We start from the raw sequence: 18021 nt of genomic DNA, 5'->3' as shown, positions 1-18021 counted from the left end.
CTAAACTATATGTTCCTTACTGGTGAAGAATACACAATCTGCTCTCTGAGAAACTTATTTTATTCAACAAATACTACATGTAAAGACAAGACTAAACTATATGTTCCTTACTGGTGAAGAATACACAATCTGCTCTCTGAGAAACTTATTTTATTCAACAAATACTACATGTAAAGACAAGACTAAACTATATGTTCCTTAGTGGTGAAGAATACACAATCTGCTCTCTGAGAAACTTATTTTATTCAACAAATACTACATGTAAAGACAAGACTAAACTATATGTTCCTTACTGGTGAAGAATACACAATCTGCTCTCTGAGAAACTTATTTTATTCAACAAATACTACATGTAAAGACAAGACTAAACTATATGTTCCTTACTGGTGAAGAATACACAATCTGCTCTCTGAGAAACTTATTTTATTCAACAAATACTACATGTAAAGACAAGACTAAACTATATGTTCCTTACTGGTGAAGAATACACAATCTCCTCTCTGAGAAACTTATTTTATTCAACAAATACTACATGTAAAGACAAGACTAAACTATATGTTCCTTACTGGTGAAGAATACACAATCTCCTCTCTGAGAAACTTATTTTATTCAACAAATACTACATGTAAAGACAAGACTAAACTATATGTTCCTTACTGGTGAAGAATACACAATCTCCTCTCTGAGAAACTTATTTTATTCAACAAATACTACATGTAAAGACAAGACTAAACTATATGTTCCTTACTGGTGAAGAATACACAATCTCCTCTCTGAGAAACTTATTTTATTCAACAAATACTACATGTAAAGACAAGACTAAACTATATGTTCCTTACTGGTGAAGAATACACAATCTCCTCTCTGAGAAACTTATTTTATTCAACAAATACTACATGTAAAGACAAGACTAAACTATATGTTCCTTACTGGTGAAGAATACACAATCTCCTCTCTGAGAAACTTATTTTATTCAACAAATACTACATGTAAAGACAAGACTAAACTATATGTTCCTTACTGGTGAAGAATACACAATCTCCTCTCTGAGAAACTTATTTTATTCAACAAATACTACATGTAAAGACAAGACTAAACTATATGTTCCTTACTGGTGAAGAATACACAATCTCCTCTCTGAGAAACTTATTTTATTCAACAAATACTACATGTAAAGACAAGACTAAACTATATGTTCCTTACTGGTGAAGAATACACAATCTGCTCTCTGAGAAACTTATTTTATTCAACAAATACTACATGTAAAGACAAGACTAAACTATATGTTCCTTACTGGTGAAGAATACACAATCTGCTCTCTGAGAAACTTATTTTATTCAACAAATACTACATGTAAAGACAAGACTAAACTATATGTTCCTTACTGGTGAAGAATACACAATCTGCTCTCTGAGAAACTTATTTTATTCAACAAATACTACATGTAAAGACAAGACTAAACTATATGTTCCTTACTGGTGAAGAATACACAATCTGCTCTCTGAGAAACTTATTTTATTCAACAAATACTACATGTAAAGACAAGACTAAACTATATGTTCCTTAGTGGTGAAGAATACACAATCTGCTCTCTAAGAAACTTATTTTATTCAACAAATACTACATGTAAAGACAAGACTAAACTATATGTTCCTTACTGGTGAAGAATACACAATCTCCTCTCTGAGAAACTTATTTTATTCAACAAATACTACATGTAAAGACAAGACTAAACTATATGTTCCTTACTGGTGAAGAATACACAATCTCCTCTCTGAGAAACTTATTTTATTCAACAAATACTACATGTAAAGACAAGACTAAACTATATGTTCCTTAGTGGTGAAGAATAGACAATCTGCTCTCTAAGAAACTTATTTTATTCAACAAATACTACATGTAAAGACAAGACTAAACTATATGTTCCTTACTGGTGAAGAATACACAATCTGCTCTCTGAGAAACTTATTTTATTCAACAAATACTACATGTAAAGACAAGACTAAACTATATGTTCCTTACTGGTGAAGAATACACAATCTCCTCTCTGAGAAACTTATTTTATTCAACAAATACTACATGTAAAGACAAGACTAAACTATATGTTCCTTACTGGTGAAGAATACACAATCTCCTCTCTGAGAAACTTATTTTATTCAACAAATACTACATGTAAAGACAAGACTAAACTATATGTTCCTTAGTGGTGAAGAATACACAATCTGCTCTCTGAGAAACTTATTTTATTCAACAAATACTACATGTAAAGACAAGACTAAACTATATGTTCCTTACTGGTGAAGAATACACAATCTGCTCTCTAAGAAACTTATTTTATTCAACAAATACTACATGTAAAGACAAGACTAAACTATATGTTCCTTACTGGTGAAGAATACACAATCTGCTCTCTAAGAAACTTATTTTATTCAACAAATACTACATGTAAAGACAAGACTAAACTATATGTTCCTTACTGGTGAAGAATACACAATCTGCTCTCTGAGAAACTTATTTTATTCAACAAATACTACATGTAAAGACAAGACTAAACTATATGTTCCTTACTGGTGAAGAATACACAATCTGCTCTCTAAGAAACTTATTTTATTCAACAAATACTACATGTAAAGACAAGACTAAACTATATGTTCCTTACTGGTGAAGAATACACAATCTGCTCTCTGAGAAACTTATTTTATTCAACAAATACTACATGTAAAGACAAGACTAAACTATATGTTCCTTACTGGTGAAGAATACACAATCTGCTCTCTAAGAAACTTATTTTATTCAACAAATACTACATGTAAAGACAAGACTAAACTATATGTTCCTTACTGGTGAAGAATACACAATCTCCTCTCTGAGAAACTTATTTTATTCAACAAATACTACATGTAAAGACAAGACTAAACTATATGTTCCTTACTGGTGAAGAATACACAATCTGCTCTCTGAGAAACTTATTTTATTCAACAAATACTACATGTAAAGACAAGACTAAACTATATGTTCCTTACTGGTGAAGAATACACAATCTGCTCTCTAAGAAACTTATTTTATTCAACAAATACTACATGTAAAGACAAGACTAAACTATATGTTCCTTACTGGTGAAGAATACACAATCTGCTCTCTGAGAAACTTATTTTATTCAACAAATACTACATGTAAAGACAAGACTAAACTATATGTTCCTTAGTGGTGAAGAATAGACAATCTGCTCTCTAAGAAACTTATTTTATTCAACAAATACTACATGTAAAGACAAGACTAAACTATATGTTCCTTACTGGTGAACAATACACAATCTCTCTCTGAGAAACTTATTTTATTCAACAAATACTACATGTAAAGACAAGACTAAACTATATGTTCCTTACTGGTGAAGAATACACAATCTCCTCTCTGAGAAACTTATTTTATTCAACAAATACTACATGTAAAGACAAGACTAAACTATATGTTCCTTAGTGGTGAAGAATAGACAATCTGCTCTCTAAGAAACTTATTTTATTCAACAAATACTACATGTAAAGACAAGACTAAACTATATGTTCCTTACTGGTGAACAATACACAATCTCCTCTCTGCTCTCTGAGAAACTTATTTTATTCAACAAATACTACATGTAAAGACAAGACTAAACTATATGTTCCTTACTGGTGAAGAATACACAATCTGCTCTCTAAGAAACTTATTTTATTCAACAAATACTACATGTAAAGACAAGACTAAACTATATGTTCCTTAGTGGTGAAGAATAGACAATCTGCTCTCTAAGAAACTTATTTTATTCAACAAATACTACATGTAAAGACAAGACTAAACTATATGTTCCTTACTGGTGAAGAATAGACAATCTGCTCTCTAGGAAACTTATTTTATTCAACAAATACTACATGTAAAGACAAGACTAAACTATATGTTCCTTACTGGTGAAGAATACACAATCTGCTCTCTAAGAAACTTATTTTATTCAACAAATACTACATGTAAAGACAAGACTAAACTATATGTTCCTTACTGGTGAAGAATACACAATCTGCTCTCTAAGAAACTTATTTTATTCAACAAATACTACATGTAAAGACAAGACTAAACTATATGTTCCTTACTGGTGAAGAATACACAATCTGCTCTCTAAGAAACTTATTTTATTCAACAAATACTACATGTAAAGACAAGACTAAACTATATGTTCCTTACTGGTGAAGAATACACAATCTGCTCTCTGAGAAACTTATTTTATTCAACAAATACTACATGTAAAGACAAGACTAAACTATATGTTCCTTACTGGTGAAGAATACACAATCTGCTCTCTAAGAAACTTATTTTATTCAACAAATACTACATGTAAAGACAAGACTAAACTATATGTTCCTTACTGGTGAAGAATACACAATCTGCTCTCTGAGAAACTTATTTTATTCAACAAATACTACATGTAAAGACAAGACTAAACTATATGTTCCTTACTGGTGAAGAATACACAATCTGCTCTCTAAGAAACTTATTTTATTCAACAAATACTACATGTAAAGACAAGACTAAACTATATGTTCCTTACTGGTGAAGAATACACAATCTGCTCTCTGAGAAACTTATTTTATTCAACAAATACTACATGTAAAGACAAGACTAAACTATATGTTCCTTACTGGTGAAGAATACACAATCTGCTCTCTAAGAAACTTATTTTATTCAACAAATACTACATGTAAAGACAAGACTAAACTATATGTTCCTTACTGGTGAAGAATACACAATCTGCTCTCTGAGAAACTTATTTTATTCAACAAATACTACATGTAAAGACAAGACTAAACTATATGTTCCTTACTGGTGAAGAATACACAATCTGCTCTCTGAGAAACTTATTTTATTCAACAAATACTACATGTAAAGACAAGACTAAACTATATGTTCCTTACTGGTGAAGAATACACAATCTGCTCTCTGAGAAACTTATTTTATTCAACAAATACTACATGTAAAGACAAGACTAAACTATATGTTCCTTAGTGGTGAAGAATAGACAATCTGCTCTCTAAGAAACTTATTTTATTCAACAAATACTACATGTAAAGACAAGACTAAACTATATGTTCCTTACTGGTGAAGAATACACAATCTGCTCTCTGAGAAACTTATTTTATTCAACAAATACTACATGTAAAGACAAGACTAAACTATATGTTCCTTACTGGTGAAGAATACACAATCTCCTCTCTGAGAAACTTATTTTATTCAACAAATACTACATGTAAAGACAAGACTAAACTATATGTTCCTTAGTGGTGAAGAATAGACAATCTGCTCTCTAAGAAACTTATTTTATTCAACAAATACTACATGTAAAGACAAGACTAAACTATATGTTCCTTACTGGTGAACAATACACAATCTCCTCTCTGAGAAACTTATTTTATTCAACAAATACTACATGTAAAGACAAGACTAAACTATATGTTCCTTAGTGGTGAAGAATAGACAATCTGCTCTCTAAGAAACTTATTTTATTCAACAAATACTACATGTAAAGACAAGACTAAACTATATGTTCCTTAGTGGTGAAGAATAGACAATCTGCTCTCTAAGAAACTTATTTTATTCAACAAATACTACATGTAAAGACAAGACTAAACTATATGTTCCTTACTGGTGAAGAATAGACAATCTGCTCTCTAGAAACTTATTTTATTCAACAAATACTACATGTAAAGACAAGACTAAACTATATGTTCCTTACTGGTGAAGAATACACAATCTGCTCTCTAAGAAACTTATTTTATTCAACAAATACTACATGTAAAGACAAGACTAAACTATATGTTCCTTACTGGTGAAGAATAGACAATCTGCTCTCTAAGAAACTTATTTTATTCAACAAATACTACATGTAAAGACAAGACTAAACTATATGTTCCTTACTGGTGAAGAATACACAATCTGCTCTCTAAGAAACTTATTTTATTCAACAAATACTACATGTAAAGACAAGACTAAACTATACGTTCCTTACTGGTGAACAATACACAATCTGCTCTCTGAGAAACTTATTTTATTCAACAAATACTACATGTAAAGACAAGACTAAACTATACGTTCCTTACTGGTGAACAATACACAATCTGCTCTCTGAGAAACTTATTTTATTCAACAAATACTACATGTAAAGACAAGACTAAACTATATGTTCCTTACTGGTGAAGAATACACAATCTGCTCTCTAAGAAACTTATTTTATTCAACAAATACTACATGTAAAGACAAGACTAAACTATATGTTCCTTAGTGGTGAAGAATACACAATCTGCTCTCTGAGAAACTTATTTTATTCAACAAATACTACATGTAAAGACAAGACTAAACTATACGTTCCTTACTGGTGAACAATACACAATCTGCTCTCTGAGAAACTTATTTTATTCAACAAATACTACATGTAAAGACAAGACTAAACTATACGTTCCTTACTGGTGAACAATACACAATCTCCTCTCTAAGAAACTTATTTTATTCAACAAATACTACATGTAAAGACAAGACTAAACTATACGTTCCTTACTGGTGAACAATACACAATCTGCTCTCTGAGAAACTTATTTTATTCAACAAATACTACATGTAAAGACAAGACTAAACTATATGTTCCTTACTGGTGAAGAATACACAATCTGCTCTCTGAGAAACTTATTTTATTCAACAAATACTACATGTAAAGACAAGACTAAACTATATGTTCCTTACTGGTGAAGAATACACAATCTGCTCTCTAAGAAACTTATTTTATTCAACAAATACTACATGTAAAGACAAGACTAAACTATATATTCCTTACTGGTGAAGAATAGACAATCTGCTCTCTAAGAAACTTATTTTATTCAACAAATACTACATGTAAAGACAAGACTAAACTATATGTTCCTTAGTGGTGAAGAATAGACAATCTGCTCTCTAAGAAACTTATTTTACTCAACAAATACTACATGTAAAGACAAGACTAAACTATATGTTCCTTACTGGTGAAGAATACACAATCTGCTCTCTAAGAAACTTATTTTATTCAACAAATACTACATGTAAAGACAAGACTAAACTATATATTCCTTACTGGTGAAGAATAGACAATCTGCTCTCTAAGAAACTTATTTTATTCAACAAATACTACATGTAAAGACAAGACTAAACTATATGTTCCTTAGTGGTGAAGAATAGACAATCTGCTCTCTAAGAAACTTATTTTATTCAACAAATACTACATGTAAAGACAAGACTAAACTATACGTTCCTTACTGGTGAACAATACGCAATCTGCTCTCTGAGAAACTTATTTTATTCAACAAATACTACATGTAAAGACAAGACTAAACTATATATTCCTTACTGGTGAAGAATAGACAATCTCCTCTCTGAGAAACTTATTTTCTCCACCATTTGATTCAAACAGTCCCCAGTCCATTTTGATGTCCCAGATGTAAGTATAACAAGAGCTGACCACAGCAGACAAAATCCACAGGAAGAAGAAAGGGTTATATTCTGACTCTTCATATTGATCTGAAATCATTATGTGAAAATTAATTTATATTAACTGTGTTTAGGACTGTCATACGATTCAAATGTTAAACAGCACTGGCCAGCCTACTCTGGAATTCACAGTTCCGAGTGAGATACCTTCTCCAATCACAAGTAAAGTGAATTTCCTAACCATCAGGACAACCTTGTTTAAATAACTTCTCTGTTTAATAGTACTCAGAATCCATCAACTGGAGAAGAAAACAAATTATAAATACAAAAGATGTTACATAATATTGTTTAATTGAAAACACGAGCACTATATCAAACCAACACACAGAAAACAAAAACTTTTAACACCTATCATTTCATGATATTGACAACTGTTGCTTGTTTCAAATTATCTAATAAAATAAAAACATAAACATAGTGTCAGAATACTAGAAATGTCCTAAATGGATTTCTTCTGTTCTGTTGTATTAAGTACATAAGAGCCGTTACCTTTAAACATGTTGAAAAGAGTTGAAAATGTCACAACACAAAATGTAGTGGAGTATTTCCCTGCATTGACCAAGTGTGGGAAAGCCTCTTTAGTATCCCGGTAACGACGCAGACACTGAGCAAATCGAAACCAGGCAGGTAAGCAGGCCACGACGGGTCGAAGCATTACACCAACGTTTCGGTCCATACAGTGTACTACATCTGATATAATAATGTCCTTTAATTATTTTTAGGTTTTAACTAACACACAAAACACAAATATTTGAGAAAAACACAAAATAGTTTATTCTCTCACCGAATAAGAAAACTTTATATTTAGAGTTTCTTTATTTGTTGGATTGTGTGAAAAGCCACAGGATGGCTATCTGCTTTAGCTGTCCTTAGTTTTAAAGTGAAAATGGGAAGGCAACCATTCTCACTGCCAACTCTTGCACTGTTCTTATCAGACAATTAAGCTGTTAACTGCCAAGTATTTCAGCTGCTACAACACAACACAATTGTTTCTTTATTTTGTAACTTTTTCGTGACGCCATTTTGGATCGAAAGTGAAACAATTTGTAAGTAGGTCAAATGCATGTATGGTGCTGACATTTAGCGTTGAAGTTAGGTATTATTAAGAACGAATTAACTCATCCGTGGCACTGTGTTACCGATTGGATTGGACGAGTTGTCTCGTCTATGGCACTGAACAGGTTAATTGATTGATTTAGTATTTTATGGCACAAAGCAGCGAGGCTATCTGCGCCAAACATCCGGTAAAAATGTAAAAATAAAGTAAAGTAGTAACAGACATAAATGGAACTGAAGGTAAAACAAAAAAGTATAAAACCAATGTTGACACCTAGTCTACAATGTTAAGATAGAAGGCAGAGTATAAGAAGTTGTAAGGTATTTACTCTAGCAAAAAGGTAATGATCATAACCTGACTAACAGGTAAGTTCAAGAACCACCGTCAGTCACCTGAAGTTGGTCTTTCCAGTCCTGGTTCTGGGTTATGTGTCATAGCAACCAGTATCAAAATGTAAAAGAAAAGAACTTTTAAAAGATACATAGCAAAATTGTAACAATGAGTAGCCAAATGTCCAGTAAAAAGATAAAGTCAAGTAAATGGAGTAAAATTTGTAAAAGTAAATGAAGGTAAAAACAAAACAGCAATTAAAACAGAAAATGGTGTAAAAACCAATGGTAACATCCAGTCTTCAAAGTTGTAAAATATTTACTCTACCAAAATGGGAATGATCATAACCCGCCAGGAAGACTAACAGGTAAGTTCAAGAACCACCGTCAATCACCTGAAGTTGGCCTTTCCAGTCCTGGTTCCGGGTTATGTGTCATAGAAGTTATTATCAAAATGTAACAGAATAAAAGTTTTAAAAGACACTCCGCAAAATCGTAATAATGAGTAGCCAAATGTCCAGTAAAAAGATAAAAGTCAAGTAAATGGAGTAAAATTTGTAAAAGTAAATGAAGATAAAAGCAAAACGGCAATTAAAACAGAAAATGGTGCAAAAACCAATGTTGACAACCAGTCAACAAAGTTGTAAAGAACTACCTGTAGCAGAATGGTAATGATCATAACCCGCCAGGAAGACTAACAGGTAAGTATAAAAACCACCGTCAGTCACCTGAAGTTGGTCTTTCCAGTCCTGGTTCCGGGTTATGAGTCAATATGGCCAGTACTAAAAGGTAAAGTAGTAAAAGTGTGAAATAATATGCAGCAAAAGTATAATAACAACTCGCCAGGACGACTAACAGTAGTTCAAACAGTAGTGTTAGTCACCTGAAGTTGCCCTTTCCAGTCCTGGTGTCGAGTTATTTAATGTTCTGGCCATTTTCCAATGTCAAATTGAATGAGAGAGATTAAAACTGTAAAAAGGAACCACAATTAAAAGGTGTAATGAATAAATATGCAACACTTAAATGAGATTAAAAGATTAATGGCCATTAAAAAATTAAAAACGTTATCAAGGTGGACAGAGTCACCATCACCAATAACACTGTCCAATGTTACAGACTGACCCTGGGAAAAAATATGTTTAAAATATTGCCGTTGTTGAGAATTGTAACGATGGCAAGAAAGTAAAACGTGGCTGATAGTGATTTGAGTGTTACACAAACTACACATTGGTGCATCAGTTCCAGATAAAAGAAAATGATGAGTTAAAAAACTGTGACCAATGCGTAGCCTAGTGAGAACAACTTCCTGCTTCCGAACTTTATGGAAGCTAGATGGCCAAAGTCCAATATAGGGTTTGATTTGAAAAAGTTTGTTGTCGCGTTGCTCACTCCAAGTGGACTGCCAGCTGGCACGGAGCCGAGCCTTGAAGACAAGACTATAGTCCATGTACGGAATAGGCACAGGAGTGATGGTGCTGGAGCAGACAGATTTAGCTGCCATGTCTGCAAGCTCGTTCCCGCGAATACCAACATTGCCTGGTATCCAGAAAAACTGGATTGAAGTAGCTGCTAATGAGAAATGGGCCAGTCAGTTTTGAATATCAGTGAGAATAGGATATGAGCCAAAGTGTAGCAATTCCAAGGCAAGTATAGAACTAAGCGAATCAGTATAAATAGTGAAGTTGGAGTACTGCTCAGCTGCAATATGATCCAGGGCAAGAGATATGGCATACAGTTCAGCAGTGAACACAGAAGCTGTAGAGGGGATTCTGCACGCAACTACTGAACCACAGCAAACCATAGCAGAGCCCACTGAATTACCTGATTTGGAACCATCTGTATAAATGGGAACTGAATGAATGTTTGAAAGATATTCATTGAATAAAAGACGGTACTTCCAATCTGGATTATCTGCCTTTTTTAGGTGACTGAAAGAAAAGTCACATTTGGGGGATGTAATAAGCCATGGTGGGATGGGCCGACCTGTGGAATCTGCAATGTTATCCAAGGACAGACCCAATTCATCCAATTGCGCCCGGATGCGAAAACCAAACGGAGCAATGACAGATCGTCTGTTCTGAAAAAGTACGACCCACCGAGGAAGGAAAACACATTTCCAGGTGGGATGCTTTGGTAAGGAATGAAGTTTTGAAGTATATTGTAAAGATAGTTGCAAACGACGAAGGTGCAGAGAAGGTTCATGAGATTCAACGTATAAGCTTTGAACTGGAGAGGTACGGAAAGCCCCAGTGCAGAGTCGAAGTCCTTGGTGATGAATGGGGTCCAGCATCTTTAAGGCCGAGGGTCTGGCAGAGCCATAGACCATTGATCCATAGTCGAGTTTTGATCGAATAAGAGCACGATATACCTTTAACATTGAACAGCGATCTGCCCCCCAACTGGTAGAAGAGAGAACACGGAGGATGTTCAGTGCTCTTGTGCATTTGACCCGAAGCTGCTTTAAGTGTGGTATAAAGATCAGTTTACGATCAAAGATAAGCCCCAAGAACTTGGTCTCTGGGACCACTGGCAGCATAACTTCACCGATATGAAGTTCAGGATCAGGGTGAATACCCCCGTCGACGGCAAAAGTGCATGCATACAGTTTTGGAGAGAGAGAAATTAAAGCCGTTCGCCAAAGTCCACTTCCATACACAATTGAGGGCAGTTTGTAGTTGCCGCTCAATATATCTCATGTTTGATGACTGACATGAGATGTGAAAGTCGTCGACATACAGCCCATTCGCAACAGTGAGAGGGAGTTGTTCAGTGATGGCATTTATCTTTATACTGAAAAGTGTGACACTCAATACACAGCCTTGAGGGACTCCAAGTTCCTGTACAAAAGAACGGGAAAGTGTCAAACCCACACGAACTTGGAATCTCCTGTCCATTAAAAAATTTTTAATAAATATGGGTAGATGGCCATGTAACCCATATGTATGGAGGTCTCGCAAAATGCCATATCTCCATGTTGTGTCATAAGCCTTCTCTATGTCAAAGAATATTGATACAAGATGTTGGCAGTTGAGAAAGGATTTTCTGATAGATGTTTCAAGACGAATTAGGTGGTCTGTAGTGGAGTGCTGTCGACGGAACCCACACTGGGTGGGTGAGAGGAGGTTGTTTGATTCAAGAAACCAAACAAGACGAGCATTAACCATCCTTTCTAAGGTCTTACAGAGACAGCTCGTCAAAGCAATTGGACGGTAGTTTGAAAGAATCTTGGGATCTTTCCCTGGCTTAAAGAATGGTAAAATAATAGCCTGGCACCAGGCATCAGGAAAAACATTCTCCTGCCAGATCCGGTTGAAAACAATCAGAAGGACATCAAGAGAAGTAGGAGATAGATGGTGCAGCATGTCATAATGAATATCATCAGATCCAACAGACGTACTGGCAGACCGATGAAGGGCCATTTTCAGTTCCACCAGAGTAAAGGGACAATTATAGTCAAAGAAACAGTCAGTTCGAAAGGAAAGAGGTGATTGCTCTGCCCGAGTCTTGATGGCCAGGAAGGTGGAGGAACAAGCAGAAGTGCTAGATACCCGGCAAAAGCTTTCACCTAGAGTGTCAGCGATGCTCCGGACATCAGTCACCTCCTGACCATCAGAGAGTAAGATCGAGAGAGGGACAGAATTGTAATGCCCATTAACCTTTCGAATCCTGTCCCATATGATCTTGGAACTGGTGGTAGAAGATATGCTAGTTGTGAACTTAATCCAAGATTCCTTCTGGCTTTGACGTCTTACCCACCTAGCATGAGCACGGGCCCATTGGAAAGTAACACGGTTTGAAAGTGTGGGATATCTACGAAAAGTATCCCAGGCCCGTTTTTGAGCCTTCCGTGCTAAGTGGCAAGCAGGATTCCACCATGGACGAGGATATCGTGGAAAACGTGTTGAGGTTTTAGGAATACACTAAGCAGCTGCTTGTATAATACAGTCAGTTACCGCTGCTACACAGTCGTCTATTGATGGCTGATTTACAATGGCAGGATCAAGTTCTGCGAGAGCAGTGAAAGTGGACCAGTCTGCCTGATTTAGCTTCCACCGGGGCACGCAGGTAGGGTGGCATCGACCACGGCCAGTCTCTCTCAAAAGGATCAGAAAATGATCACTGCCTAGTGGATTACTGTCAGCCCTCCATGAAAAATGGGAGAATAATGAAGGGGAGCAAACCGAGAGATCAACAGAGGTAAAGGACTGACTAGGTGCATGAAAGTAAGTGGAAGAACCAGTATTGAAAAGAGAAAGATTGTGATCAGAGAGCATCCGCCGACAGAGTGACCCCTCCTATCAATATCAGTACTTCCCCAGATGGGATGATGTCCATTAAAGTCCCCCAGGATTAAAAAGGGAGACAGCAACTGTTCAATGACAACATCAAGGTCTTTCCAGGTGACAGGAAGAGAGAACAAACAGTGATGGTATGACCTCCAAGAGTATGTTGAATGGCAAAGACAGAGTGGGCACATACTGATCAACCAACAATGCCACCCCTCCATGCACTTGTCCATCACACAGCATGTTATTTCTCTACATATAAAATTGCCAAATGGTGACTGTATCAGAAGGTGTCAGAAATGTTTCCTGTAAGGAAAGACATACAGAATGGTAGGAAGCAACCAATGTTTTGATGTCATCCAAATTAGAATCTAAACCTCGATAGTTCCATTGTATCAAGGTGGTCATTTTTATTTATGTGGGTGGAGAACCCTTCTGTTTATGACCATATCTTTTTTCTTTACTGTCTTTATTTAAGGGAGGTTTATCGACCTCCATGGATCCTGCTCTGAGTCGATTGGGCAGGTCTTTGCTGCTGAAAGAGGATTCCAGTGACTGAGGACACAAACAATCATTTTGCATCTTGGGGTGGGAGAAGATGTGCCCAAGGAAATGCCTGTACCTGGAACCAAAGGAAGTGGATCTTGGAATTTACTGGAATGTATGTTAGGGACAGAGACAGGTATTGAAGCTAATTCATCAACTTTTTTAACCATGGAGGTCAAAAAACTTTTCATTTGGTTTGAAAATGATTATTTTAGAGTCATAGAGAGATATGTTTACACTCACACTGTAGTAGTGGAAGGAAGTACAGCAGTATGTGTTTGAGATGAAGTTGTGGACAGCAACTTTCGACCCTCAGGATAAGTAATGTTATGTGCTGCATCTCTTTTTCTTCCAGCCATTTAGGGAAAGAATGAAAGTAGGATGGGTAGAACCATTGCAATCGATGCAATGAGGATCCATTTTGCAGTCACAGGCATCACAGTCCTTGCCACCACAACGAGCACACACCAAGGAACCACGACATGACGTGATTCGAGTCACTGAACCACTGGAAACATTGGAGAGGGTTTGAAATGTATGGCCATACTTTGCAATTAAGATATCCTGCCTTGATAGCGGCAGCTGGACATGGTAAAATGATGTAAATGTCAGAATGAGGACACTGGTCAGCACTGTAGTTCAATCTTTACGAGCGGAGATGCACCTCACTGTAGAAACTCCTTTGGTGGAGAAATCTGCAATAATCTCCAACTCAGGGATGTTCTTCAAATGCCTCTCAACAATAACTCCTCGTGATGAATTCAAAGTAGCATGAGGTGTAACCTCAATAGGTATATCCCCAACTGCCTTTGAATGCAAGAGAAGTTCAGTGTGTTGAGATGTGGATGTTTTCACCAACATGTCACTATAGCAAAGCTTCTTTAGTGACTTTGGAGAGCCAGCAAGTCCCTCTAGTCCCTTCTGAATGAAAAAAAAGACATTTGCTCTAAAGGTTTGTCTTAAAGTGAAAGCAATATAAGAAAATGAGGTACAACAGGTGGTACAGATGGTGAGGATTGCTGCTCAGAATCTTCAAGATGTGGTCGTTTACCTATGGACTGTTTTTTCACTATTTTATTTAAGTGTTTTTTTGGAAGATCCATATAAAAGGAATATTTCAGTGCCTACTGACCCCACCCACCATGGAGCCCTATGAGGGGATGCACTACAATGCCAAACAAGGACACTGCAGTAACGCCAGGGTTTTGTGAGCACTATACCCAAACACCAGCATCCTAAAAATGGCCACAACACCCGCTGAGGACATCCAACACTGGTAATTAGTTGACCCTAGCCCAAGTGGACCAGCCAATTGACCCAAAGGGGGGCTACCCCAAGGCAACCCGTGTACAGAAATTCAAGGTCAAAGTGGTGTGTTAGGGTTGGACCCCTCAACCACCAAGATCCTCTTCTCCCATTCACGGGTCACCACGCACAGCAAACATGTGGGTGGATGTTTAGATCCCAGAGGAGGTAAACTGAAAGAACAAAACCTTCCCTCAGAGGTCCCCTCACCATGTACAGGAATCCACACCAAGGAAAGATTGCAAGTTAAACAATATTAATTTCAGATCTGAAAGGAACAATTACTAAGCACAAAGATACCAAACAATATTAATAACATATACCACAGCATAATACTTACAGTGATGACATATAATACAGAACCATGTTTACAATTATCACTGTCCCTTAAAGACTGTTCCTAAAATATATAGTAATGAGGCCAAAAATTTCAAATAAAATATTCTAGCCCATATCAATCACTGTAAATAATGGGTGACCTAATCACATACAGGTTGACGGACAGACTGATAATCAACATTTGAGTACTTCATGCATAGCAGTTAGGTTTAAGAAACTCGTTCTATTATACTGTTACAGTAGGGATTAACATTTGTTTCTTTATTGACAAATTTTAGTTAATAACTGCTGTAAAACACACGCTACAAACATTTATTTATTTTGAAGCATTTTGTTAAAAAATGGAACTAGAAACATCCTGAAATGTTTATATTTTTATCCTATTAATGAATTACTGACTTTAAACCTCTGACAAATGAGCCTCCAGCTTGAGTTATGCCAATACTATTTTACCGACAGTTGTCACATATCACCTGTCTGCTAAAAAATGGAGTTACATCGTTCAAAGCCTGTCATACAAGTCAACATTTTTTTCCATTTTTAAGAGTCAAGTTTCCTTGAGGATACCTTTTGTGAAACTAATATAAACCCAACGGTAAGACTTGTTGCTCACTACAAATAAATGTGGACACAACGGGGTCAGACTTTAAAGTTTACCAGACCCTCACAACACAAACCATCGAGTCTCCCAGATTTCAGTACTTAAATATGTGTTAAGAAAATTACATGAATTACCAGGATTTTTGTGATCTGTGAGAACTCTGACAGTCATTCATGAGATTAAAGTTTTTTTTCCTTATAAAAGAAATTTGTTGCAATTCAAATCATTTTTTCCAAGGCTGCCAATCTTAGGAAACTGTTTGAGTTAAACTTTAAATAAAGCAAGACATCTAGCACACAGTAAATTGTTGAAAGCACTAAAGGCATTGTCCTTCAGCAGGAGTAGGGGGTATGTGCTCCTACCTCCAAACATTTTTTTTCATTCAATAAATCAAAGTTGTGCAATATGATGCAGTTTCTGAATCAATGTGTTGATACAATCTGTCAACCAATAACGTGATAAAACTACTAACTTGGCAAATACAGGGAAAGTCCTAGATGCACAAGCAAGAATACAGAGTTTCTACTGTGCAATATCAAACAATGTTTTAAAATTATAAAAACATGATCAGCTGGTAAAACCTGTGTTTATAAGCTTTTGTACTATTTCACTTCTTAAGACCAACCTTAATAACCTACAAATTAACCTACTACCAACACTTAATGCTAATAACACTTAACGCTAATAACACTTGCTACTGACTAAAAATGAAAATAACATCAAGCCGTTGCCTTTCAATTTCACACCTTAGATTATTAAAACACAGACAGACTAATTAGTTACTAATTATATAATAAACAGCTTATATTTATACACCTTAAAGATACACACAGTGCTGTTGACTGATTTGTTGCCAAAGAAGTCATCACTCATTATTGGTGATTGTATTTATATTGTTTGTTTTTTCACTAAGAGCTCTTTGTCCCATTTCACACAAGTCTACACATTGCACACAAGTCTACACATTATTTTGTGGATGAAGCAAAGCGTTTTTCTTTAATAATTACTATCTCTCTTCAGTGAGGTTTTGCACTCTTATTAGTCCATGAAAGTACACCATCCGGACATGGCAACCATCTGTTGCAATAACAGAAATTCAAGGGTGTAGGAACTCTTTTTGAAACCAACAAATTGTGTCAAAATATTTGAGTTTGCTAAAATTGTGTTAAGCAAAGCTTTAGCACTTACATACCTCCAAAAGATGTGTAACATGTTAAAAGTGTTAACAGATCCTAAGTAATTTTAATCTGTCACAGTTTTGCTAACTCTTGTATAACTTTTTCAAGAACCATGATCTATTTTGGTAAAATTCAGACTTTTAAGACCATGAAATGAATGTTTGGTTTAGTTTGTTTTGAATTTCATGCAAAGCTACTTGAGGGCTATCTGCCCTAGCTATCCCTAATTTAGCAGTGTAACACAAGAGGGAAGGCAGCTAGTCATCACAACCCACTGCCAATCCTTGGGCTACTCTTTTACTAACGAATATTGGGATTGACAGACACCTTATAATACCCCCATGGCTGAAATGGACATACCAAAATTCAAGATTAATACATATGAAGGCTATACGTAATATACATTTCCATATATAAATGAAACATCATATAAAACCTGACTTTTCACCTCATTCTGTTCACAATGTTTTCTCACTCACATGGAATTTTTAACTGTAGCTACGAACAACATCATAAAATTACACACCAATATTTTCTGTCCAGTCTAAGGTGCTGACATAGAAACAGATGAAATATTCAAAGTCCACCAGAACAGGTACTAAACTATTTAACTGGTCTGCAAGCCAGAAGTCGGCAAACCCAACATGAAAGAAAGGGGCTGCTACTACTCTGCCCTAGAAAATAAAATCACACTCATTAGTAATCGGTGCTGATGAGGCTTTCTCATCAAGTATGAGAACACAAAGGAAATGTTTATGAAAATAGGAAAACCCATTAACTGAACCATTAAATTAACACGTGCCTAATGCTAAGTGCTCTTAAAAGTCACATCATACACATGAAT

At 35.6% G+C, this 18021-nt stretch overlaps 2 protein-coding genes across 4 annotated transcripts in view; both read right to left on the bottom strand.

Annotated features, from left to right (window-relative positions):
* Window positions 1-18021, bottom strand: part of LOC143228724 (uncharacterized) — a 237245-nt gene that overhangs the window by 146175 nt on the left and 73049 nt on the right. The window lies entirely within an intron of this gene.
* The window catches only part of LOC143228722 (solute carrier family 53 member 1-like), a 53415-nt gene that overhangs the window by 10358 nt on the left and 25036 nt on the right, over window positions 1-18021 (bottom strand). For 2 of the 3 annotated variants that reach the window (XM_076460011.1, XM_076460012.1), the window contains 3 exons: window positions 17704-17851; window positions 8026-8226; window positions 7397-7566 (listed from right to left, as the gene is read on the bottom strand). In XM_076460011.1, coding sequence (XP_076316126.1) covers window positions 7397-7566; window positions 8026-8226; window positions 17704-17851 — 519 coding nt within the window. The remainder of the gene's footprint in view (window positions 1-7396; window positions 7567-8025; window positions 8227-17703; window positions 17852-18021) is intronic. The other variant, XM_076460013.1, reaches the window with a different exon arrangement.

The sequence above is a fragment of the Tachypleus tridentatus genome, chromosome 10 (genome assembly GCF_004210375.1).
Source record: "Tachypleus tridentatus isolate NWPU-2018 chromosome 10, ASM421037v1, whole genome shotgun sequence".
Lineage (NCBI taxonomy): Eukaryota > Metazoa > Arthropoda > Merostomata > Xiphosura > Limulidae > Tachypleus > Tachypleus tridentatus.
The sequence above is the reverse complement of the archived record's forward strand: the minus strand, read 5'-3'. Positions and strand labels throughout refer to the sequence as shown.